Consider the following 25,407-nt stretch of genomic DNA (forward strand, 5'->3'; position numbering starts at 1 on the left):
AAATAAACAACCAAACTTCAGAGGAATACAAAGGACACACAAAGACCCATTACCACAGAGGTAGACCCATGAACTGTAAGAAAAGCCCGATGACCCTAGGAAAGAATGGAAATGGGTTATATCTCTCAGTCATAATGGGTGCCAGATTGAAGAGGTGCAGTGCTCAGGACTATATACTACCAGGAAAGAATGAATAAAGGGAATGATTTCATGAAAGTACATGAATTGTAAGCTTGGGGGTTTACCTTGTTCAAAAAATTGTGATCGTCTTTTTAAGTTTTTCAAAGAAATAGGTTCAGATGCTATTTGAAAAATACAAAAACAAAAAATCAATACCATGCCATTCATTTGGTTTTCTCAACACTAGAAAATTCAATACTACTTAGATTTACCTTTCTACTCTATAGCAATGTTATATTTAAACCACACACAACTGATAGCCATAGAAGATAATGAGTCATTTCAATGCACAAACACAAAAAATTTTAGTACTCTAAAATACATTCAAATTAGTAAAAAATATAGCGCAATTAATCTAAAAATCATAGCAGATCATACCCTCATTTCAGAAAAGCCAAAGTATCATCTTCTGTGCCAGAGCACATAGTTTTAGAAAACTTTTTGCTTGGAGTTTTGGGGTTAATCCAAAATCTCTTTTAGCACAAGAATAAGTGGCCATAAATGTGTTTTCATAAACCTCATGTATGTGACCAGAGAGACCGTACAGGGGTGTAAGGCACATGCCTGACATGCGGCTGGCCTGGTTCAATCCCCATCACCACATGATCCCTGAAGCATCTCTGAACTTCTGGCTATAGCCCTGGAGGTTCCTAAGCACCACCAGAGTAGCCTCCGGATTCCAACCACCACAGGGCTCACTCTCTCTTAAAAACCCATATCGTCAGGGCCTTGCAGTGAACTGCTGGCCAAGTTAACTGAGAATCACCAAGAGAGACACCCAGGCCTCTTGAGCACCACTTGGGAGCTCTCAAAACTGATGTGTGTGTGTGGGGTCGGGAGGAGGGGGAGGATGAAAAGGAAAATGGTGGGGATGAGAGGAAGAAAATATACAAAACCAAAAGAAATCTAAATGTGGAAGACCTTTAAAAATCCATCCAAGCAAACTATTTTGCCCTCATTTTCAAGATCTTACATTCACTAACTTTAAGCGAAACAAATGGGGTCCAATCAGACCTGTGTTTCTGTCAACTGCTACAAAACTATAACAACTGGTCATTAAACTTCCGTTTATTCAAAAAGTACAAATGCTACTGGTTTCTGATAGCTCATCTAAATCAAACCTTCAAATGACAGGGCCTGCATAGAGTCCTGCAGGCACTAAGGAGTTAGCTTATCTTATCAGTTGGCTCTGAGTCACTGGCGAAACAGGACCCGGACATGTGAGATAGAGCATCAAGAAGAAAACATGTCATGTTTACTTAAAAGCCTCCTTTGATAAGGAACCAAATATGAAACAATTAAAATATAGGCACGGTTTATCAGAAATGAAATAAAGTGATAAGTAATATAGGATATTTATAAATTTAGTTTGACTTTGAAATGAAACACTACAAATTGGCAAATACAACTTCGAAGCCATTCAACAACTGTGGAAACTAAGTCCTCTCCTCTTTTTGTCCTCTGGTTTCAGGGTAAAAGAAATTCCTGCTCTGGTTCTCTCACTCAGCCTACGTAGAGCAGACCTTCCTACTCTTTTTTTTTTTTTAATTTCGCAAGCATAAGACATCGAACACAGCATGTGGCCACTAAATTATTTAGGGATTGGAAGAGGAAGAGAGTGAGAACCTATAATTCAAAATCTCCTTAGATATACTTGATGCCTGTGTTTTCAGTACAAATGAGTACTTTTCCTAAGCACTTGTTACTGCCTTTAGCTTTACACTATGAATGCAAGCTGTCCCTTGCACAACAATAAAGGGAAAAAGGAGAAACTTCATTCATCATCTTTTTTTCCCCCCAGTATTTAAGATTTCTTTGCCAGCATACCATAGCCAGAAGGCTGAAAACCTCAGGAAAACCAGTCTTTTTTATTTGGCTTACACACAGGCACTCAAATCTCCTGGACTTGTTGCCAATGCTTTGTTTGCAGTTCCTGAACTATTCAATGCAGGAACTCATCGCCCTTCCACCTGGTTGCAACTGGATCTGTGCACTAGCCTTTTAGTTTCAACTTGCAGTGAGTCTATTTTTCTTTCACCCGCTGATAATTATTTTTATCAGAATAGAATTTGAGTACTCTGGCTTTTCATTATTAAAAACACACTCTGGAAAGTAAATGTAAGAAAATGGTGATGATTACCTTTTGTTTCAAAACTATTGCTTTCATCACAAATTCCATTGACTTCTTTAGACTGAATATTCTGAAATGCATTAATATGCCAGTTAACAATCACCTCTTCAATTGGTCCTTGGGCTTATAAAATACATTTTCCATTAGTAAAAATATCCTGACAATATGAATTTTTTGGGATATTAATGTGTACCTTTTAGTCTTTTTTTATATATAAAATACATAAATCTTCCACACTTTTTAATACTTGTGGAAGGGTGCTGCAAGCAAGGATAGCTTTAATCACTAATTTGCAAAAATAAATATAATGGATCAAATAATCATTATGAGTATTTCTGAGGATCATAATCACACAGGATTCTCCAACATTGAAACTTCTCTTACACAATGTAGCAAGATCTTAGAATGATAACAATTATATCTGGGGAGTCAATATAAACATTTTTATTTGAAAATTAGATTTAATTATTACTTTGATACTTGAAAAATTCAACATTATAATTATTGTAATCAATTGATGTAACTATCTCTTAACCACATATCCAGGTCTACCCATAAAATTTGCCTACATAAGGACTGAAAATGCTTCATGAGACTTTAAAGTGCACACAATTACCATACTTATTTACTTTTAGTGAAGACTAAAGAAAGCATGAAAAAGTTATAGTGTATAATTTTACATAATTACTACTTCACATTCACAAACATCTGAGATAGGTATAATGATGAAAGATTGATAAGAAACACCTGCAATACCATATTATGAAATCTTTTGATTTTACCATTACATATATCTATATGTAATATAGGTAGATTACCCTTAATGAGTAATGCCTTAAAATTTTCAAAATTATTCAAGTCTCATCACTTCAAATAATCTTTCTTTTTCGATTATTTATACTTTTTAAAGTAATATCAAAACTGTTCAAGCAAAATAAATCCACATTGTTGGGTGGCTCTACACTGATTCTTCTCAAACTACTTACAGAGCCCCGCAGGCTTTCTGAGAATTCAGTCGTTATTGATAGACTTGAAGATTTGTCTGAGCTGTAGATTCCAGAAGTTGCATCAATCCACTTTGTTTCAGGTGAACCTATAATGTTTGTAGCCATACTGGTGAGATTGAGGGTTTTATGCCTTGTAAACGGCAGGGAAGGTTGGTCTTTGGCCCAGTCTGATTGGCACGTGAAGATCAAGAAATGACACATATAAATGTTGAAGTAGAATGAACAAAATTACTGAATGCACATATACAAAATACACATAACACGACAGACAGACAAATCAGGTAGAGTGTGAAAAAAAGAGAGAATTTAGAACTTGTGCCAACAGATATTCTGCTGCAAATACAGACTGTGTTAATGACGAAGACTAGCAATTTTACTGAATCCTTCAGGAACACAGAACTGGATATTTTATTTTTATATCCTAGGTTGGGCTGGAGCGATAGCACAGCAGGTAGGTCGTTTGCCTTGCATGCGGCAGACCCAGATTCAATTCCTCCGCCCCTCTTGGAGAGCCCGGCAATCTACTGAGAGTATCCCACCTGCACGGCAGAGCCTGGCCAGCTCCCCGTGGTGTATACGATATGCCAAAAACAGTAACAAGTCTCACAATAGGGACGTTGCTGGTGCCCGTTCAAGCAAATCCATGAACAAGGGGAGGACAGTGCTACAGTGTGCTACAGGTTGTACAGAGACTTGATGCCCTTTCCTCTGTAACCTCAGCAACTGAGAAACAATAGTGGAATGTATATTGAATATTCCTTGAGAATAAACAACAGGAATGGGGACCTGCCACATATTCCCTGACACCAGGTATAGTTATGGCACTGTGGAGAAACTGAAATCACAGCATAAATCGCAATACTCAACATTATTACAAAATCCCAAATGCAGGCACAATTACAACAGCCCAATTCAATTGCTATTTGCATCAGGTCAGTTCAGTACATAAATTAGTCTTTTAATGTAAAACTCAATAAATTTGCTAGTGAAAAGTTTTCAGACAGAATGTTATAGAAAGTATCATTCAAGACTGATCTTGACAACCACAAAACACTTTTATGCCAAAAAAAAAGAGTAAGATGGAAAGAAAGTTATTGAAGCAAGCTGTTATAACCACCTGCCAAAGACCAGTTCCCAATTTAGAAAGCCACACACAGTGGTAAGCCCACTCACCAGACTTTCCATAGCGCCTGATATCCATCACTAGGTTTCCAGTTTCTTGAGCATTAGCCATGGTTTCCTCCCACTCTTTTTTGTCCTTATATGAAAACTTGGTGTTGTTAACAGCAATAATCTCATCATCTACCTGTAGCTGAGAAAATTCTGCTGCACTACCTAAAAAAAGCAAAGCAAACACACTGTTAAAAAAACCAAATAATCTACTATTGATGAATATATAAAGAAAACAAGATCTTATATGGTAAATAAAAAGCCCATGTATGGTAAATAAAAAGCCCATTTCTAGGTGGAAAGGTATAATGTCTTTTTTAAGTGATGAAATATTTGAGTTATTGACAACAGAGAAAGCACCAAGTGAAATTTTTTATTCCACAGTGATCTGTACTAATACTTAAAGGAGAAAATGTAAACTCATATGATCAATAAAATGTCTTATTACATTCCTAACAACAAAGAAAAACCTAATTTTTAAATGAAACGTGATATGCATTGCCCATTAACTGAACTTCCAAACACTTTGAAACAGAGTGGGAGAAAGGCAATTCTAACCAGCTTAAAATAACTTCTTCCCCTACCAAACTAAAGCTGTCTTGAAATTTCAAAGAAATGACCAAGGTTAGTGTGCAATTTTACGTACCTAAAATATGTGAAGTAGGATTATTTCCTGCTCAATTTTTGGCCCTGTGGTAATATTTTGTTGAATTCCAGGGCTTAAAAAAATCATAAAACCAACTCTTTTTAACCTAGAAGTGATCAGGCAAAGAACACAGTGTGTACTTTGTAACCCTCTTAGTCTCCATGAACAGGATGCATCACTGCATATTATTGTTGGGGGTTTTTTGACACCTGATTTATTCTATATAAAATAAATGCATTTCTGTGGGGTTTTTTCCGTTCAGCATAGGCTAATAAGGGAGAAGGAAATTCAGTAAAGTCAAATCTATGATTTACCTGGTTCGACTGATGCTACGAAGATGCCGGAAAAATCCCATCTTACTGTAAAGCCAAAGTCAAAAGCGTTCCCAGGCGTCTGGTTTATGCTGATTCTCATATCACTGAACTGATCCTGAAAACAAACATGAAACGGTGGGATCGGGTGTCTCTGGCACCCACATGCAGGAAAGTCTATCCATGAACGAAGGGAGGATGCATGCAAGGCGTACTAGATTATTTTGTGGCCAACCCAGAAAGTTAATTCTTTGTGTCTGGGGTTTGGCAAAAAATAATAATAATAAAAATTCATCTAGCACCAAGTTTCTTATTTTTCTGCTTATTTTTCTCATGAGGGAAACGTCATATCAATTTCTTTTCTTCACATTACTATTGTAAATCAGCTGGCCATTGGTACAGCTTAGGCTTTTGCACCGTATAACTGGGTCTAATTTACAGGCTATTTGTTATATTCCCTAGAAATAAAACTGAGTGTCATATTTACTAAAATTAAGGATTTTGTCTTTCACTATGTAACACATTTAGCTGAGTAAATTCAAGGGTACTCATAAACACATACGGTAGCTACCAGTAGTATTGTTCATCCAGACTGTGACTGCCTTCTAAGGGGCATCTGAAATTTGGGCAAGGCAGCTTCACGTTGCCCACTGTTGAAGACTGAGTTGAAAAGGCAGGGCTACCTCAAGTGTCACAACACAGTGCTACATCATCAAACCAAGGAAAACATGTAAAATGTCAGGGTATCCCTACACACATTCTGAGCTCTCCTTGGAGCAATATCAAGTCATAACCCTACAAACAGTAACTTCTTGAACAACAGACATAACTCTCTTAATTTCCATCACCACACTACAAAACTCTAAGTTTCACAAACTTTCTGAAACTGTTTTCTGAGACATATTTAGTTTTAAAATATGCTGTGTCATTGAAAATTTCCATTATCTTTCATAATTTACGAGTTTTAAGCTGCAGACATAAATTTTTGATATAAATTTTTGAAGACTAGAAGTCAGAGCAATAGTACACTAGGTTGGGCACTTGCCTTGCATGCTATCGACCTGGGTTCAAACCCTGGTACCATTGTTGTCCCCCAAGTCCATCACAAGTGATGCCTAAGTACAGAACCAGGAGTAAACCCTGAGCATTACCAGGTGTGGCCCCCAAAGGAAAACAACAACCAAAAAATTTTTGAAGACTGAAACACTAAAAAACTGTGTTTTAGCTCTTTGATTAATAATCATAGATTTGCTATTTTTATTATTTTGGAGGGGAGGGGGATTGGGACATACGAGGTGGTGCTCAGGGATTACTCCTGGTGATGTTCATATGTAGGGTCAGGGATTTAACTAAGGTTGGCTGGCTTCAAGGCAAGTGCCTTGCCCCCATCCCCAACAACTTGCTAACTTTAATAAACTTTCTTTGTAAAAGTCACTTTATTTTTCTCAACAAGACCTACTGTTTATCTGTTTTAATTTAACAGTCAAACCCACAAATTTGCGGACAATTCACAAAGCCTTCTATCTACTAGGGCTGTTCTAAAGTTAGCTTAAAATCTAAGTGAAATATTCCAAGTAAGATAATAATAAAATAAGAAGATAATAATCCATGAGAGAACTTAATAGTATCTATGGCTTTAAAAGAAGACACTGTATAAGGAATCAAAACAGACATTTATCCAACATTGATTACATAAAGGACACAGTGACGGTCAAGAGTGATTAAGGGTAGAACTCTTGCCTCAGATGCAGCCAACCCAGGTTTGATCCCTGGCACCACATATGGTCCCCTGAGGTTGCCAGGAGTAAATCCTAAGCACTGGGTGTGGCCCAAAAACAAAACAATAGTAACAAAAAAGACACCATGCTTAGCAGTTTGGGAAATAAAGATGGATTGGGCATAATTTCTGCTCTCCAGAAATAATTACTGACTCTTCAATAATGAACATAAAGTTTTTAAAGAAAAAATTTTAGTTAATAATATGGAAAAGATTTTATCAGAAAACTCATAAAATACTTTAAATATAGGAAACCAGGACTGGGTAGTGAGAATATTCATTAATAATCAGCCTGAGAAATACCAGTCTCCAGAACATAATAAAACTTTGCTATGAATAGAAAAAAATTACTGGCTTCTCCTCCTTAACCAAAACCACCACACATTTAAATTAGGGATGACTCGATGAAAATAAGTGGTCATCTTCACCACTGTCATCACCCCACCCAAAAAACTCTGACTTAAATTTGAGAACAGAATCTGTTGCTATGTAAAAGCAAAGAGACAGACACTCAAGACATTAACTGAGGCTTCAGGAAAAAAAAAAACACTTCAGTGAAAGCAATGAAAGGCAGGATGGAGTTTTAATGGTCTCAAACTCCATAAATGTGAGTACTCTGTGGGAGACTGTAAGTGAATATTATTTTTTATAACAAATATAGAATGAAAGACTGAGCTTCTGCCATAGATGGGAATTCACATTTATATTAGTCCAGACGAATAATCTACAGAAGGCTACTTATTCTCTTGGAAATAAATACCCTAACTGAACATAAGAAATAACAGGGAAGATAACATCCCCATTGAAACAGTTAACAGAGAAGGACAGCCTCAGTGGTAAAGAGCCTAGCAGACCATTCTGTGGTTCTTGGACAAGAGATCTGCTTGTTTTTGCTTGTGGGGGGGGGGGGCCACACCCAGATGTGCTCAGGGCTTACTCCTGGCTCTGTGCTTAGGGATCACACTTGGTGAGACTCTGGAGACCATAGTGGGTGCCAGAGATCAAACCTAGATCTCCCACATGCAAAGCCAGCCCCTTACCCACTATTCTGCTTCTCTGGTCCTGCACCAGTCCATCTGTGTCTGGTAGCTAGGTGACGTTGAGCACGTTACTGAGTCTGGCACAGACACCACTCTCCCAAGATGACACTGATTTCCAAGATTTTCTTTTTTTCCCCTCAAAACACTACCACCAAATGAAATCTTATATAGATGACCTCCCTCACAAACCAACAAACAGAAGGTATGAAAGTGGGCGACTATATATTCCAGAGACAACATATGAGTAGCTCCACATTTATGGAGGTATGTCATGAGACTGTCCCTGACACTACTTTGGAGGGCAGTGGGTCTATAGTATAGTCAAAAATGAAATATCCAGCAACCAATCTGTTAAAATTTCTAACTATTCTGTGCAAGATACGTGCCACAGGAATATAGTATAAAGATCTATGTTTCAGAAGATAATGGGGAAATGTGGGGAGAAGATAACATTTTGAATGGGATAGAATAAAAATAAAAACTATTAGGGGGAAAAATCTAGGTACTTAATGATCAACAAATAATGACAACTGGTTTCCATTGTCAATGCCAGAAGGAGCAAAACTTAATTATCAACATATGAGCATTTTTTAAATTTTCCTTTCAAGTTAGGTACAACCTAAATTGAAGTATACACTAAAACTATTTCAAGCAAAAACAAAATGAACTCGAGTAATAATGATTAAGAATAACTTTGACAGAATCTTATAAATTAAGATCCTCAAATTACCAGACAGAAATGAATGGAAAATATTCAGGTGTATGTACTAACCATTTAGATAGCTATTTGTCTCAACCTTTTTCAATAAGGTATATCTTTCCACTTTAAGGGAGACTTACTTAAGTCAAACATGGATTCAAGCTGTATTCAACGGTAGCACTATAGCACTGTAGCACTGTCCTCCCGTTGTTCATCGATTTGCTCGAGCAGCCACCAGTAACGTCTCCATTGTGAGACTTGTTGTTACTGATTTTGGCATATCAAATACGCCACAGGGAGCTTGCCAGGCTCTGCAATGTGGGCATGATATTCTTGGGAGCTTGCCCAGATCTCCAAGAGGGACAGAGGAATCGAACCCAAGTAGGCTGCATGCAAGGCAAACACCCTACCCGCTGTGCTATCACTCCAGTTCAATGGTAGAGGAAATAAATAAGCTTTAATTTTTAAACACATGATTCTTTAGTATCTTTTTGTAAGAATCATAATGGAATGAGAACAAAGTTAGTAGCCTCAAACTGTGGATCTTCTTTCTTCACCAGAAATGAAACCTCTCTCTACTCTCATCACTTTCTCCATTTTAGAGACTGGTAGTCTTTCCAGTCCTACCAATTGATTCAACCCATGCCAAACTTATCTCTTACCCACCAAATCTGTGTTCAGTACTCATACCACCCAAGACTAGCAACATATCTTACTTTCATAAAGTCTTATAAATCATTATCCTGTTTTTCTTAGTGGGGAAAGTTCCCCAATCTCTCTCTCTCTCTCATATCTTGGTGCCATTAGTGTATTTTTCTTTTTCTTGTTTCACTTTGTGATTATTTTTTCCCTATGTGTCTCTTTTCTTTGACTATATACTTTCCTGAGTAACTGTATTCAACTACTAAGGCCAATAGATCAAAAATTAAATTCATTATCTTCCTCCCCAGACCTGCTTCTTTACCTCTTTTTTCATATACTGGTTAATTGTGTCGCTTCTTACCCAAATTCACAAGTTAGAAATACCAGACTCGGGGCTGGAGGGATAGCACAGCAGGTAGGGCTTGCATGTGGTCAACCCGGGTTTGATTCCCAGCATCCCCCGAGCACTGCTAGGAGTAATTCCAGGATGCAGAGTCAGGAGTAACCCCTGTGCATCGCTAGGTGTGGCCCAAAAAGGAAAAAAATAAATACCAGTCTCTTTTGGGGGCCTTTTCCTACGTCCTTTCCCTGACTATCAACACCCCACTCCACACATTGGTGCTGTTCCATTCCCATCATACACATGAATTTAGTAAAGTGATACACTGTCAACAATTCATAAATTTATCTTGAATAACCCAATTTCCATCCTCTCTAGGCTCTCCTTTTGTTCAGATCATGGTCTTCCCTCTAAACAGTGTGGGTCAGTTCTCAGTTCACTCACAAGCCTCATTGCCTTCTCATCCATCTTCCGACACAGCTGCCAGGACTTCAGTTACAGAACATGCCAATTATACCACACCCTGGTTTAAAATTGTGGGTAGCTCCTTCCTGCCTTGGGCTAGATTTCAAACTACACTTCAGAAATAGATTCCCTTCTGATAAGTTCCAATAAATATATACCTTTCCTCAAAAAAAAAAGTTCAATGATTTTATCTTTATGAATAGGAAGACATTTCAGTCGCTGTTGGCTCTCAAATCCCAAAGATAAGTCGATTCCAAAACTGAGTCAGCATCTGGTATTTTTAACTAAACATCAGTCACTTTTCCAATGCAAGCGTGCCCCATTTCCAAAAATGCAGAGATCAAGAAATTACTATTGTGGCCAAAGTATGTAACTGGCCTGGGGCAAGTTTCATAACTTTGAACTCTTAAAGTCTTCATTGGTAAAAGTGGATATAACACCATCTACTTTGCAAGGTCACTGAGAGGATTAAATAAAACATTTAAATGGTGCCAAGGCACTTGCCTGATGCTTAGTCATCACCTTCTTCTTCCAATCAAACAATATTACACATCTATAGATGCTAGTTACCAGATCAACTAAATGAAATCATAGTCAACTCCCATGTACTTAGTTTAAGTTCAATAGCTCTTGGTCAGCATTCAACAAATGCTTACAGATCCAACACTACCAACAAAGTAAGGCACGTTTGCATCCTGCCCTCAGTAAGATCTGGTGGCAAAAAAAAAAAAAAACAGTAAAATGCATGGGGTGAAGATGTGATAGGTAGCCTAGGTACAAATAAAATAGGTACCATCCACGCCTGGGATTTGGACAATGGACATGTTGAAAGTTCCTCTTGTCTAAATATGTAATCCTGTTTCCAGGTCCTGCTTGAAAACTCTGGGGCAGGGACCTGAGAGATAGTACAGGGGTTAAAGCACATGCCTTGCATGCAGCTGACCCAGTTTCGATCTCTGTTGCCACAAGATCCCCCAAGCACAGCTGAGTGTGATCCCAGAGGCACTCCTGCACCTTTGGAGTTGACTAGGAAATCCTTATCACTGAATCCTCAGGCCTCATGTTGGACCATCACCTGGATTAGCCAAGAATTGCCAGGAAGGGCCTCTCGACCACTGCTTCAGAAGCCAAATGAATGAATGCAATAAAATGAGCCTGGAGCTGTTTTTGGTGTGGGTTTGGACGGGTTCTGAATATGAGATCTACCCTCTGTCATGACAGACAAGAAAATGAACCCATAGACAAAGCCACTTTGGGTAAAAATCACGAGCGTTACCTTGATGAGGAAACTGGAGGAAGATTACACACTCTGGGAGTTCTCCTCTCTCCCGGTGATGAGGCTCACCTCAGAGATTCCCTGACAATCTGGGCTGACAAGGTGGTGGTGGTGGTGGGGGGGGGGGGGGGGTGGGAAGCAAAGCAACAATATCATAAGAACTGGGAAAGAAAGAGAACCAGTAAGGAACAGATTCCCCAGTTCAGCAATAGAGGCGGGGAAAAAAATTCTGGCAGGTTTCAAATAAGCTTTCCTTCATTACTCAGCTCCTTCTTTAGGACATAAGGCACATCATTTCCACAATTCTGTCTTAGATGGCCAACCAGTCTCCACCCCAAAACTTTGCTCCTGTGAAATAATTCTATGCAACAACACAGTGCATTTCTAAAACCACCCCTAATCTTAAAATTCCCACATGAAAGAACCCATTAACACCTAAATTACCTGCTGGATCAAGTTCATGTTTCAATTTAGTAATCAAGGCCTTAAAGGCAATTGCAGTAGGCAAATTTTTAAGTGCCAACTATATGAAAAGACCTTGGATGGCATGAAATATGCCAGTGATGAGAAACGATGAACATTAGGAATAAGAATGAGTTCATGACCATTTTCTAGTGAAAAGATTTAATTCCAACCTGTGAACAGGAAATACTTTGATTCTTGCAGAAAGTGACCCTACTGGGCTTTGGGAAAGAACATCAAAAGACAGAGACAGATGAAATGGACATTTTTAAATGGGTAAAAATATGAACAAATATATACATGGGGTTTATGACACTATATAAAGTGCCCAAGAAAAAGCAGAAAGTCTCACATGACTAAGACGGTGACTTCCCCTTTGGTTCCTACAAAAAGTATGGGGTACGGGAACCTTCAATTAGACTATGGGGCTCAAATCCTGACTCCATTACTCAGTACCTAATGGATTAAGGCAAATAACACCAGTCGGCCTTGCTCCTTTTCCCACGGCTCAGGGGTGCTGGGGATTAATGAAGACAGTCCCCTGAGAAGCCTGGTAGGCATGTGGAAGGAATTCAGCTATGTGGGAACGGTAGTGTGGGCACTCAGTGCTCCATGGAGTGTGCAGAGCATCTGTCAACAGACCAAAGAGGCCTAGAGAGGCTGCAGAGCAGGGAAAGGATGAGTTCTAGCCTGACATGAAGCATATTGATTTGATGCTCCATAACATAACATACACACCGGGCTGGAGCAATAGCACAGCAGGTAGGGTGTTTGCCTTGGACGTGGATGACCCGGGTTCTATTCCTCCATCCCTCTCGGAGAGCCCAGCAAGCTACTGAGAGTATCCTGCCCACACAGCAGAGCCTGGCAAGCTCCCCATGGCGTATTCGATATGCCAAAAACAGTAACAAGTCTCGCAATGTAACCGTTAGAACAAACGATGAACAATGGGAGGACAGTGCTACAACAGACACACCTGCCTGCATTGAGGGAGAAGAAGTCTGAATTAGGCAGTGGCCAGAGGGATGGAAAATAACAGCATCAAGGAAGAGTCTAGAGGATGAGGAAATAGCAAGTGACCACAACAAAGGGGGGAGGGGAGGGAAGGTGAAAACAGCCTGAAGAATACTCTGCTACAGAGATTTCAAGACACCTCACTGATCAGTTCCACATTTGATTTCTGCAGTTGATTGGATTCCTAAAATAACACAGTGTGGATGAGGGTTTGGAGGAGGGGTGCAGATGCCCTTGTCTTCCTTTCCACGTGCTGTTGTATTCACTGACATCTTCCTTCACACAGTCAATGAGCTCCTTTTCATCGAGGGCCATGGGGAGATGCTACATAAGCTACTTTCCTCACAGTGTGCAAGTGGACATGCCAAGCCCCTAGGACTGCTGGCAAGCCACTGTGTGACATGCGAGTGCAAGAATCCCAAATGACTCCACTCACTTGCTAAATAAAACCGAATTTTGCTGGCTTGAAGACCATTTCAAATCGGTGGCAAAGAAGCCCAGATAAGTCAGCAATGAAACAGGAAACCATGCCATGTTACATGAGGTTCTTCTGGATGGCAATAACCTCAAGCACAGCCCACCCCACATTTGGCCTCTTTTATTTAATCCGTGACTGCAGCTCCATCAGCTGCCACCCTCGGGGAGTTACCATCAGCTACTGCACAATACATTATTCAGGCGCTTTTGTTGAACTGGTGATTTGAAAAGGTCAAGGCAAAGATGCAAGTCCACAAAACAAAAGAGGCCTTGCTTCTGCCTGTACTGATCATTCACTGCTACCTTTGATTATACAAGGGTAAGCAAATCTTATCCACATGAATTTAGGATTCCAATGACAAACTTCTAACTATTAAAAATATTTTAGATTACAATTAATGTCATCAGAAGTTGAATAGATTACATAAATATATACACACATTTGAAAGTGACTATGGTAAGAAAAAAACAAAATTATTAACCAAGTTGATCTCTAAATGAGAGGATTATAGTGGTGTTCGTGACATAAAATTTTCCCGCATTTCCAAATTTTCTCAAGCATACAGCACTTTAAAATGAGAAGAAAATGCTCATTCTGCTACTTTTAAAGCTTGTCTGTCCTAAAATTTAAATGAAACATACTATATTAGGGTCGGAGAGATAGTACAGCAGGGAAGGAATTTACTTTGCACATAGCTCACCTGGATTCAATCCCTGACACCCTATATGGTCCCCTGAGCCCAGCAAGGGAACACAGAGCCAGGAGTAAGCCCTGATCACTAATGGGTGTGGCCCGAAAATAAGCAAACAAAAAAGTAGAATATGCTATACCAAGTTATTTCACAGTTATCTCATTAATATACATTGGCCAAGTTCTATGCTTGATTCTAGATATGAAAAACATATAGGCTCTACTAAGACACATGAGAAACCCTAAGCCAGTAGTTTCCAACCTTTTTATACATGCAGATCAGCTGGTTCAAACTACAGCATTAGACTAAGCCAAAGAACTGAAAGCACTCATCTGGGATACTAGGTTCCATTACAACTATCTAATTCCTTACCAAAAAAATCTAAATAAAAAGTTTCCTATCATCTAAATGGATGTTTCTCCATCTAGAGCCTAATGTCCAGAATATTCCAAGGGGACAAGAGGTGAAAATCAGGAAATAGTGGCCCACGGCATGAGACTGGGGGGGGGGGGGGGGGAGGGCAAAAGGAAGGATGGGGGAGGGGGAGGAGAATTCACAGGAAGGAAGCAAAAAGGAAGAAAACTAGGGAGGGAGTCTCGACTGGAAAAATATTGAGGAAACACTAGATAACCAATGACTTTTTAACCAACATTTAGGATATAATAAGTCATAGTCATTATCTACCGATTCTTTTCGAAGTTATCTACTGGAATTTAAAGTAGGAAAAACTCCCAGTCATTCTTTATCAAACAACATCTTTTGCTTTGCCTTCAAATGTTAAGAAATGCAATAACTCATCCTCAATATTCCCAACATGCAATATAAGAGACAAGAGATGGTGCAATAGTGCAGAATCTCAAAAGTATTGCCCAGCATCAAAAGTTACTGGAAGGTTAATATGCTAGAAAACAAACTCCCATGTCCATAGAAGCCAGCACCTCCAATGTGTACCTTCAGTTTCTTCTAACGTTCAGTTAAGTTCCCTGAAAAGGGGCTTCTATCACCCTTATCTGTTAGACCTGCATCAATAATCTCTGGAGTGACTCTTGTCCCTGAAATTTGGGAGTATTGAGCACTAAACATGTCAGGCTACCGACACGACAATCAGGAGGACAGAAACAAAGAACCAAGTCCAAAAGAGATGGGTCCGAAAAGTCTCAACACATGTAGATCACAAAGAAACCTGCTGCCAACAAACTCAAAGTTGGAAGAGAACTTTCAAGAATTTGTTAAAATAAAAATACAATCTCATTTGACATATGATCACAGTCCAGACTATAACAACCAGGTTGTTATAGGATTCTGGGTCGTAAAAATTCTCTATAGCAGAACTCACTGACGAGAAAGGATGAGCATGAACGAATGATCAGAGCAGCATTTAATAGAACACCCAGGATGTAGAAGCAGCAGTTATCCAATGGCAGGTGGATGAAGAAGGAAGTTGTTTTGTCTTTACCTGTTTTTATATAACAATGCCAATAGCAATGCTGGGTAACATTATAGATTCTTCCAGTTTTGTCATGGTACTACTTGTGATGCATTCTTTTTTGGAAAAGTTCCATTCCCCTTATGTTTAATATTACCTTTATGGTAGATCTTTATGTAAGTGGCCAAAGGAACAACTCCATATTTCTAAAAAGGTCTAAAGAACATTTAAGAATTCCTTTCCTCAGGGCTGGAGCAATAGCACAGTGAGTAGGGCATTTGCCTTGCACACAGCCAACCCAGGTTTGATTCCCAGCATCCCATATGGTCCCCTGAGCACCGCCAGGAGTAATTCCTGAGTGCATGAGCCAGAAGTAACCACTGTGCATTGTCATGTGTAACCCCCCCCCAAAAAAAAAGAATTTATTTCCTCTTTCCCTTGGTGTTCTGGGTTTTTTAAAGTTCTCTCTGGGGGCTGAAGAAATAGAGTAATAGCACAGCGGATAGGGTGTTTGCCTTGCATGTGGCCAACCCAGATTTGATTCCCAGCATCCCATATGGTCCTCTGAACACCGCCAGGAGTAATTCCTGAGTGCAGAGCCAGGAGTAATCCCTGAGCATCGCCAGGTGTGACCCAAAGAGAAAAAAAAAATTCTCTCTCTGTGTGCATGCCTGTGTGGGTATGTCTATGCATGCCATGTCATGGAATAACTACACAGATTCAAGAAAAAAAAATGAAATCATAAGGTGAGATGCAACATGCAACAAAGAGACTTCCTAGACTCACCTGTGACTTTGAAACCTCCCTCTGAGGGGAGCCTGGCCCTTCCCCAGACTCGGACATGGAATCAAGACCAGACATGGAAGACAATGTGGCTTTTGAAGTGGCAGGCTGGTCCTGGGAAAGAGAGGCCAAGGAAGAGGTAGGAGAGGGGCCTTGTGTGACACTCTCTACAGTGGTCTCCTGCACACTGGACAAGCTGGGTGCAAGCGGGACTGGGTCCAGGGTCCGCGTCATGGTGCCGGAACTGGTCTGCGTCCTCTTACTGCTGTCTATATCTCCATTATACTTCCAGGAATCATCCAGCTAAATAGGAAACATCATGCAAAAGTTGGTGCCACCTTAGATTTATTTGTCTGAAAAGGTATACATTCATATTTTAAGACTACAAAAGTTCACAACTGCTAAAAATTGAAGCAGTTTCTTTCACTCCACACGAGGGATGGCTGTGATGTATCCATTTGATACTATATTCAACGTTGTTCAGTTTTCTAGAATTTGAGTATGGATCTTGAGATTTCAAACAGTTGGATTCACTATGTAGTATTAACTTTACATAAATAAAGTTCATAGACTTTCAGCAATGTGGCCCTGTGGCATTCGCATTCTCAGGGTTGATTCCATATTGCATATTCCTAAAATCCCAATATAAATGGAAACATATTTTTAAACAATAAGAAAATTTTTAACGACTATATCTAAACATTTCAAATTCTAATACATGAACCATGAGGAGATAATCTCCTCATCGGCCACCCTCCAGAACTCAGGATGCTCCTCCCAGACAAGAGTATAAAATGAGGCTCCCAGAACCATGCCACTGGACTCAGAGCCAGGCTGTGGGGTGCGTGAGAGCCCTCTGGCATCCGACCTCCACTACCCAACCACTGCCACGCTCCAGGTCGCTTTCTGGACACATTATAAGACACTTCCTACCCATTTTCCACAATTATTACACCATATCTGATGGGATTCAGACAGTAGGCAACAAATCATGGTGAAAAATATATAAATATATGCCTCTTGGAGAGCCCAGCAAGCTACCGAGAGTATCCCGCCTGCACAGGCAGAGCCTGGCAAGCTCCCCGTAGCGTATTCGATATGCCAAATATAGTAACGACAACAGGTCTCATTCCCCTGACCCTGAAAGAGCCTGCAATCATTGGAAAAATACAAGTAAGAAAAGGCTGCTAAAAATCTCAGGGCTGGGAGGAATAGAGACATTACTTGCGCCCACTTGAGTAATTCGACGATAAACCGGGATGACAGTGATGATGACAATACATGGACATAAGAGGAAAAAGAGAAATGTGAACACAGCATCTGAAAACATTTAAGTTAAAATCATAAGAAGTTTGCTATGGGTTGCCTTCTCATCAGTCATAAAGAACAGTATGGACAACACCATACTGTTTAGCCTAATTTATTCCAATACAATTATTTGAGCAAATATGACATTAATATAATGCTATGCCTTAGAATCTATCTTATTCTTTAAAACTACTTTCACTGAACATGAAGTTCAGGCAGTTCAGTTCTGTATTTGAAGTACTTAATTTCTAGGGGCTGTGAATAGGTGACTCTACATGATGATTTATTTTCTATGTAAGTCTTGTATATTATTATACACCAAGTCTGTGCAGCTGAAGTCTGCAAATTCACCAACACATATTCCTAATAACAGACAAAATGAACTAAGATTATTTTTACCGTGTAGGATCTTGGGAGTGATGTGATTCCTCTTGAATGTGAGCCAAAAGGTCTCGCTGTGACCACAGATGTTAACCTGGCAGTATCAGTTTTCTGGTAACTTCTGGGGAAAGAAGCTGAAACTCGAGTCGACTCCATTTGTGTGCTCAAGGAGTACTGAGAAGACAAAGAGACGGGCTGCTGAGAAGACAAAGAGACCGGCTGCTGTTCTTGCTGTTCTTCCATGGAGCTTTTAGAAGGAAGCTGAATTTCAACCGTGATACTGTCCTCTGTTTTTGCTAAAGTTGTAGGATCTTGTTTAGGGGTTTCTACAGGAGATGCCGTTCCTTTCTCTTCCACTCTGCCACTCTGATCACTTGCTTCTGATGTGGTTGATGAAGGGGGAAACACTTCTTCACTTAACAGATCATCAGAAGAGTAAATTCTCCTCCTCGATGTCATTGTAGATGTTTGATTTCGAGATTCCCTTTGCAGGAAGAAACAAACCACAAGCACGATATTATGCATTCGAAACACAGAAATGGACCCACAAATCTTGTTTTGGTAACTAGCATGTAAAACAGACTGGAGTTTGCTTTTTAAAACTACTGACTTCACACAATCAATACAAAATTAACAGCAGGAAGATCAGCACATGCCACTTTTTAAATCCACTCTGATTATAAGAGCTTGACATTGAGTCTCCCAAGTACCTTAGAGATGTTTTTCATTATAGAGACTTCAATAAGGAAATATAAGAATTTAAGAGGATTATTTACAATTTTATCTAAAGATTTATAATTTTTCCAAAATAAACCCTTATAAATGCACTAACTGACAACCAATTTGAAAAAACAAAATGTGTGGTCAGTGTTGAGAACTTTTTCCAGTATACAATTTATAATAATTTTATGCTGGAGAGATAGAACAGTGGTTAAAGTACTTGTTTTGCATGCAGCTGACCCTGTTTCAATCCCCAGCACCAATATGGTCTCCCTTAGGCACCGTTAAGAAAGACCCCAAGCACAGAGCAGGAGTAAACCCTAAGCACCACCATGGATGATCCCAAAACTACTAACAATAATCATTACTATTATTTAGTAAAAATAAAGAACTAAGACTCAGAAAAACACTAAAATTTCCTTTAAAATCAAATTGGAATATTATTTTATACAGCTTGATGCCTGGACAGTTACTATTCAATTTAAAAGTTACCATTCCATAGCTGAGATCAGCACCAGGAGGAGTACTCCATAGCTTAGTGGCCAGTCGGGCATTCTAGAGGAAAGGGCAGCTCAGATAGAGAAGGGAAAACCAAAGAAAGGGTGTTTGAAGGATCCTCCCAGGAGGGGAGATGCATGTCGAAAGTAGACTATGGACTGAACATGTTTGCCACTCAATGCCTCTTTTGCAGATCACAACACCCAAAAGGAGAGAGAGAACACAGGGGATTGCCCTGCCACAGAGACAGGGGGGATGGGGGGATGGGGGTGGGGGGGGATATTATCCATGGTGGTGGAAAATGGGCACTGGTGGAGGGATGGGTATCTGATCATTGTATAATCAAACCCAAGCACAAAAAATTGTAAATCTACAACTGTACCTCATGGTGTTTCACTAATAAAAAAAAAAATAAAAAGTAAAAAAGTTACCATTCCAGTGAACTGTACTTCTTTCTAGTGGTATGTTTAATGGAGCATGCACAAACATGACTGATAATGATATACACTTGAAATTATGTAACGCTATAATGCAATGTGACTTCAATAGAAGTTTTTCTTAAAAGTAGCCATGTTTAAAAAGTCGATGAAATAATCTCATCTGTACTATTTAATAAGGAGTAGCTCTCAAGCTATATTGCATTTAGTTGAATGAAACTGTGTTTACATCAGATTCTAGGGCACAATGCTGCTTTGTTTCATTTCACCTGACAGCACATTTCCTTCTTGGCATGACACATAAAATTATTTGCCTTCTCCCTGACCTGTAAATACCCTGAGGTTTCACAGAAACTAAGAAAGTTTAAATTTAGCTTTTATCTTGCTAGGGTGCAAAGCAAAAACAAAACAAAACAAAACAAAATTTGCTTTTTCATCTTCCTTTAGAATATATTTTAAATATTTAAATTCCACTAAAACACACACACATATACACACACAAGAGAGACAACACACAACCATTATGTTACATTTCACACAGTTCATTTAAAAATTGCTTTTACTTGACTGATTAATTCCTAAACACATACTAAAGGCAGAAAGAACAGTTTATATTCTGCATCCAATACCATCAGCTTCATTCATTTCTGCATGTGACACATAATATTAAAATGAATAAATAGCATATGTTTCTTTTGTCAATACGAATCACTCTGTATCATAGTAATGCTCTTTGCTGCACTGCAGAGCAAAAGGTTGGCAGTTCCAGTGCACATTTGATTACAGTTAATACTGGTACACACCGGATATCCTGCTATGCTACTGATTATTTCTAATCCTGCTATCTCCCAATTGGGAGACACAGTCAGCCTTGTTACCTGTCCTGTTGCATTTCCTTAAAAGTCTTAGAGCTCTTCTCTGATGTCTCAAGAGCCAGTTTTTCAATTTCTTCCCGCTCTTCTTTTTTCTTCTGCAGTTCCGAGGTGTAGCTCTTGCGACGGCTTTTCCATTTGGCAAGGTCCTGATAGAAGAAAAATCACATCAGCACAGGCATACCTGAATTTCTACACACTCTTTCTACCAGGGAACACATGCCAAAATATCCCATTACATCCCTGAAACTATCCACTCCCGCTGCATGCCAAGATGCCCTAATTTTGCTTTTTACAGCCAGGGTTTCTGTACCAAGCCTTTTTCTCATGTGTCTGTCTCAAACACCTGACCTAATAAGATAGACCCCTTTCTTTTTCTTTCTTTTTTTTCAGTTTTCTCAGAAAGAGCATGCCTCATTTCACAAAGAATACTAAGTGCCTGTAATGAGGTGCTAGGTCAGAAAGATCAGGAACTGTTTCTAACTCATTTTTATCTCCTTCCAGTGATTTGTTGGTTGTGGGAGATGACACACTTCCCCTGTGATACCGAGAGACATGACTGCAATAGAGGCATGTCCAGGCTCTCAATGAACACACATGCACCATCCCTCCTCTTCTGGACACAATGGATCAACCTAGACACACAGACACACACACACACACACACACACACACACACACATTTCCAGGTCAAGGAACTCTCAATCTCAAAGGGAAAAAATACTGACTTGTAAATCAGGGTCATACTGGGATCAGGAAAGGGCACCTTGAGAGAGAGGTTGTCTCTTCTATCCCAGGCAGGGGAGGGTTGGGTTTGGAAAGTCTTCACCAGGGAGGTCAGAGTGGAGTGTTATTTCAAAGCAGATAAACTCCCCATAAGGACAGGGCAACAAGAAAGAGCACGCAAGATTGAAGCGGTAACCCAAGAGACTAAATATATAATCCAATGCAAGAGGCCTGCTGTAATCCCTGATGGTCCCCTGAGCACTTCTGGGAGTGACCCCTAAACACAGAACCAGGAGTAGACCATGAGGACCACCAGGTGTGGCCCTAAACCCCCACTCCCCAAAAAATGATAACACAGGGACAAGTGGGCACCTGTTTACCACACCTCAAGGTGAACCTCACTGGGTAATCCCAGGGCAATCAACCTAACCAAGTGTTTAAATTAGCCCTAAGAATCTCACCTGGTTCAGATACCTGAGTGGACATTCTGGGTAGTAAACATATCTGTGTCCCCCAAACAGAGAAATCCTGTGCTAAATGACTGTCATCTAAGTCAAATACAAATACTTCCTAGGTCTAAAGCACTAAACTAAATTTGATTTATAATCTTTGGGAGCTATCAGGGCAACTCTTGCTTAAAAAGCAGCGTCAAATAATTATGAGTAATTTTCAAAAAGAATAAATGCAGGTAATGTGCTATGGTATAAAGAGCATGAATTTTTCAAATCAGTTAACTTACTAAATAACTCCCCAATACATATTTTTTTCATACCCAAACAGCTGTGACAGTGCGTCTCTGAACTTTATAGTAAATATATATAAACATATAATTGTGGTTTTACTCAATTCCTCAAGTGAAAGAGGCACTGAAATTTAGAAAAGTAATCAAAATCTTACTTTCACTGATTTATAATTCCTTTAAAAAATAGTATTGATGATCACCACCCCTAATTTTCATGTTGCCACTCTCTTAAAAAAACATTCTCAAACTTTTCTGAGGTTTTTCTGCATAGTCTATTACATTTCATTACGCTCTTGGTTTATAACAATTGTCCATTTCAAAAAAAAGGTTAAAGTCTTTTCTATAGGAACAAAATTGAAGCATAAATCTCTGGACATATTTATATATTTAAATATATGCCATCTCTACAGAAACATCTCATTTGATTCATGTTGGATCAATTCCTTTCAACCAACATTTTACTGGGTTATAATTCTTATTCCCCAACCTTAAATCCCTATTAACTCTGAGAACTGGTTTCCTCTTATCCTACTTGCCAGTACTCTGTGTTTGACCCACCAATCACTCTTCTATTCCCAAACCTCAAACACAGTATTTTCTTTTCACAAGGATCAATAACATTCACTCCTCAAATTCGACCACCAAAGCAGGTAAGCAAGTTAATCGGTTGTATTGCAAGAAAGCAACATCACAGTTTTGTAACAGAGTTCAGCAGTTAAATTATCTAAATATTTCTTCTGATGAACTATAAGAAAAGCAAGAGTCATAGGCCAAAAAAAATTTATAAATCCTCTTCCATGAAACTGAAGACATTTTCTACAGAACCGAGTTCTGTAACCGCAAAGGTAAATGTCTCGAATATACTGACTTTCCATAAAGAGCAAAGACACACTCCCAGTCTTTGTATCTCCTCATAGAAAGAATACTCACATCTTGCCATTTCTGATCTTGTTCTCTCAACTGTGATTTTATTTTCTGCATTTCGTCGTAATGCAGCTGACGCAGGTGCTGAACATCCTCTGCGCTGACATCACTCATGGACTTACTCCTATAACAAAAAGACCCAAGGTAAGGCAGGTTCATGTGACCACACTGGGGGTTAAAACAGGAAGGTTGGGCTGATACTCGGAAACTCCACCTAAATTTCTGCTCCGCTGCTACCTAGATGTTTTGGTGATAGTATCAGAGAAATTAGCACTACAGAGATAAATGGGTGTTTTTTTTCCAAAACTCAGAAACAAGAGCCTCCCAGTGAACTCAGGTGTGAATTCTTTCACAAACTAGCTAAATAAACCATGCGAATGTCTGGAAAAAATAAGCCTGTGTTCCTAAATGGAGTGGTTCTTGCATAAAAGGGTGGTTTTGGAAAAGAATCATTAGTCAACAGGAATCATCTCTATTTTTATCTCCCCCAAAGATAACCTTGTAAGATTTAGCTACCTCTTCAGAGTACTTATTAAATAATTTAATGATTACCTGATATTTTGTCAAGTTCAATACTATGAATAAATGTGCTATTGCTTCCAGAATTTTCTAAGATCTATCCCACTTCTACATTGTCTGATTCTCAAAGCAAATAGATGTATGCTTCTCTCCAACCTTATCTCTTTTTTCTTTTATCAAGGTGTATTTTATGTCTTCCATACGTGAACCCTGATGCAAATCTATACTGAGGGTTAACTCTCCAAGAAGCCAAAAGCAGAAAACTACAAAGAAGTTGCTGGTCATATGTGTGCAATCTCCAGGCATGAAGAAGGGGGTGGTGAGCTGTGCTGGAGGTGGGGGTGAAGGGGGGAGGTGCTGAGAAATGCCTCCCAAAAAGAAAGGAGTCAGTCAGATGAAGATATTGAAGAATGGGTACAAACAGAGGGCTTTTGAAAGTGAATTGTCCAAAAGTGCCCTGTCCTAGAGTGCTCCTGTAATATACTTCTGATTTTGTTTCACTGGTTCCAATTTTAGTTATTAAGAAATGGTGCATCTCCTTCCTAGGCCCCTAGGATTTGCCTTCTAAGACTATGTAATTTCACATTTTTTATAACATACTGGCCCTTAAGTGGTTGAGAAACGCAATTATAATCTCTATGCAAATGACACCCAAATCCATAGCTCAGGACCAGCCCCTACTTTGGCTCATTTCCAATTACTTATTGAATAAAGGACTCTGCAAGGATATCCCCCAAGGTAACCCAATTTATAAAAGGACCAACTGAAATAACATCTGGAAAGGATTTTGAGCCACATAACTCTCTAAACACTTGCTTACTGTTGATGAAGCCACATTCAAAGTTGTCCCCAAACCTGCTTTCCCTCTTGGGGCTATTACAAGCATTATCTGCACTCCAACCTCCACATTTGAAACCTAAGAATGAATTTTCACCTCTGCCTCTCCCTACCTTCAATTAGTTATCAAGTCCCCTTATTCAGTATCTTTCTTTCCATTTCTACTGCCAACAACCTAGATCAGAGCACAGTCAACTCTTTACCAAGACTTTTAAAGTGGCTTCTTAGATCATCATCCAGCCTCAAAATTTAGCACAGTCTTCTCCCAACTATTCCCTCCAACTCCAAAGCTCATCACCAATATATATGCCTATTTAAATGCCACCCCATTCTTCAGGATCCCTGCCGAACTCTGGATAGGTGTATACAACTTCTGGCTCTTTCTCAAGTTGAGTTTAATAGGCATCCAAGCTTAATACACCAAGAACTAGAAACATGATTGCTCATATTTCTTTCCTTCTCAATAAAAATCAACTTGAGGTTGGCCCTTCTCATTACTTCAGCCACAAACCATGGGGTAATCCTGGATTCATCTCTCTGTCAACTCTACCTTTTTGGAAATGTCATCAGATTTCTCTTATAACACATTTACAATAGCTAGGTGGGAAATATAACTGATTCCATCAGCAAACCCTTGTCACTCTTCTCTCTACATATACCTAGCATATAACCACTTCTCACCATATCCATCATTACCATCCCCTCATCAAGCCACTGTTTCTTCTGAAAGGTCCAGACTGGGCCAGGATCATCCATGAATGATTTCAGTGCTCATTCAGTGCTCATTCCCTGTATGCCTCAAATCTTATCATGTGTCTTTTTCAGAAAATGCCCTCACCAAGAGCAGAGAATGCAATGTCCCCTGGGGGCTCACAGTACAAAGACAAATACATAAGAGATCTCA

At 39.3% G+C, this 25,407-nt stretch overlaps 1 protein-coding gene across 5 annotated transcripts in view; it reads right to left on the minus strand.

The window, feature by feature from the left end:
* The window catches only part of LMO7 (LIM domain 7), a 152,731-nt gene that overhangs the window by 28,565 nt on the left and 98,759 nt on the right, over positions 1 to 25,407 (minus strand). For 4 of the 5 annotated variants that reach the window (XM_056109697.1, XM_056109699.1, XM_056109700.1 and 1 more), the window contains 9 exons: positions 23,154 to 23,271; positions 20,762 to 20,904; positions 18,247 to 18,712; positions 16,543 to 16,842; positions 5,449 to 5,563; positions 4,492 to 4,653; positions 3,298 to 3,404; positions 2,321 to 2,381; positions 246 to 302 (listed from right to left, as the gene is read on the minus strand). In XM_056109697.1, coding sequence (XP_055965672.1) covers positions 246 to 302; positions 2,321 to 2,381; positions 3,298 to 3,404; positions 4,492 to 4,653; positions 5,449 to 5,563; positions 16,543 to 16,842; positions 18,247 to 18,712; positions 20,762 to 20,904; positions 23,154 to 23,271 — 1,529 coding nt within the window. Of the gene's footprint in view, positions 1 to 53; positions 96 to 245; positions 303 to 2,320; positions 2,382 to 3,297; positions 3,486 to 4,491; positions 4,654 to 5,448; positions 5,564 to 16,542; positions 16,843 to 18,246; positions 18,713 to 20,761; positions 20,905 to 23,153; positions 23,272 to 25,407 lie in introns of all 5 variants that reach the window. The other variant, XM_056109695.1, reaches the window with a different exon arrangement.

The sequence above is a fragment of the Sorex fumeus genome, unplaced genomic scaffold, assembly GCF_029834395.1.
Source record: "Sorex fumeus unplaced genomic scaffold, SorFum_2.1 ptg000008l, whole genome shotgun sequence".
Taxonomy (NCBI): Eukaryota; Metazoa; Chordata; class Mammalia; order Eulipotyphla; family Soricidae; genus Sorex; species Sorex fumeus.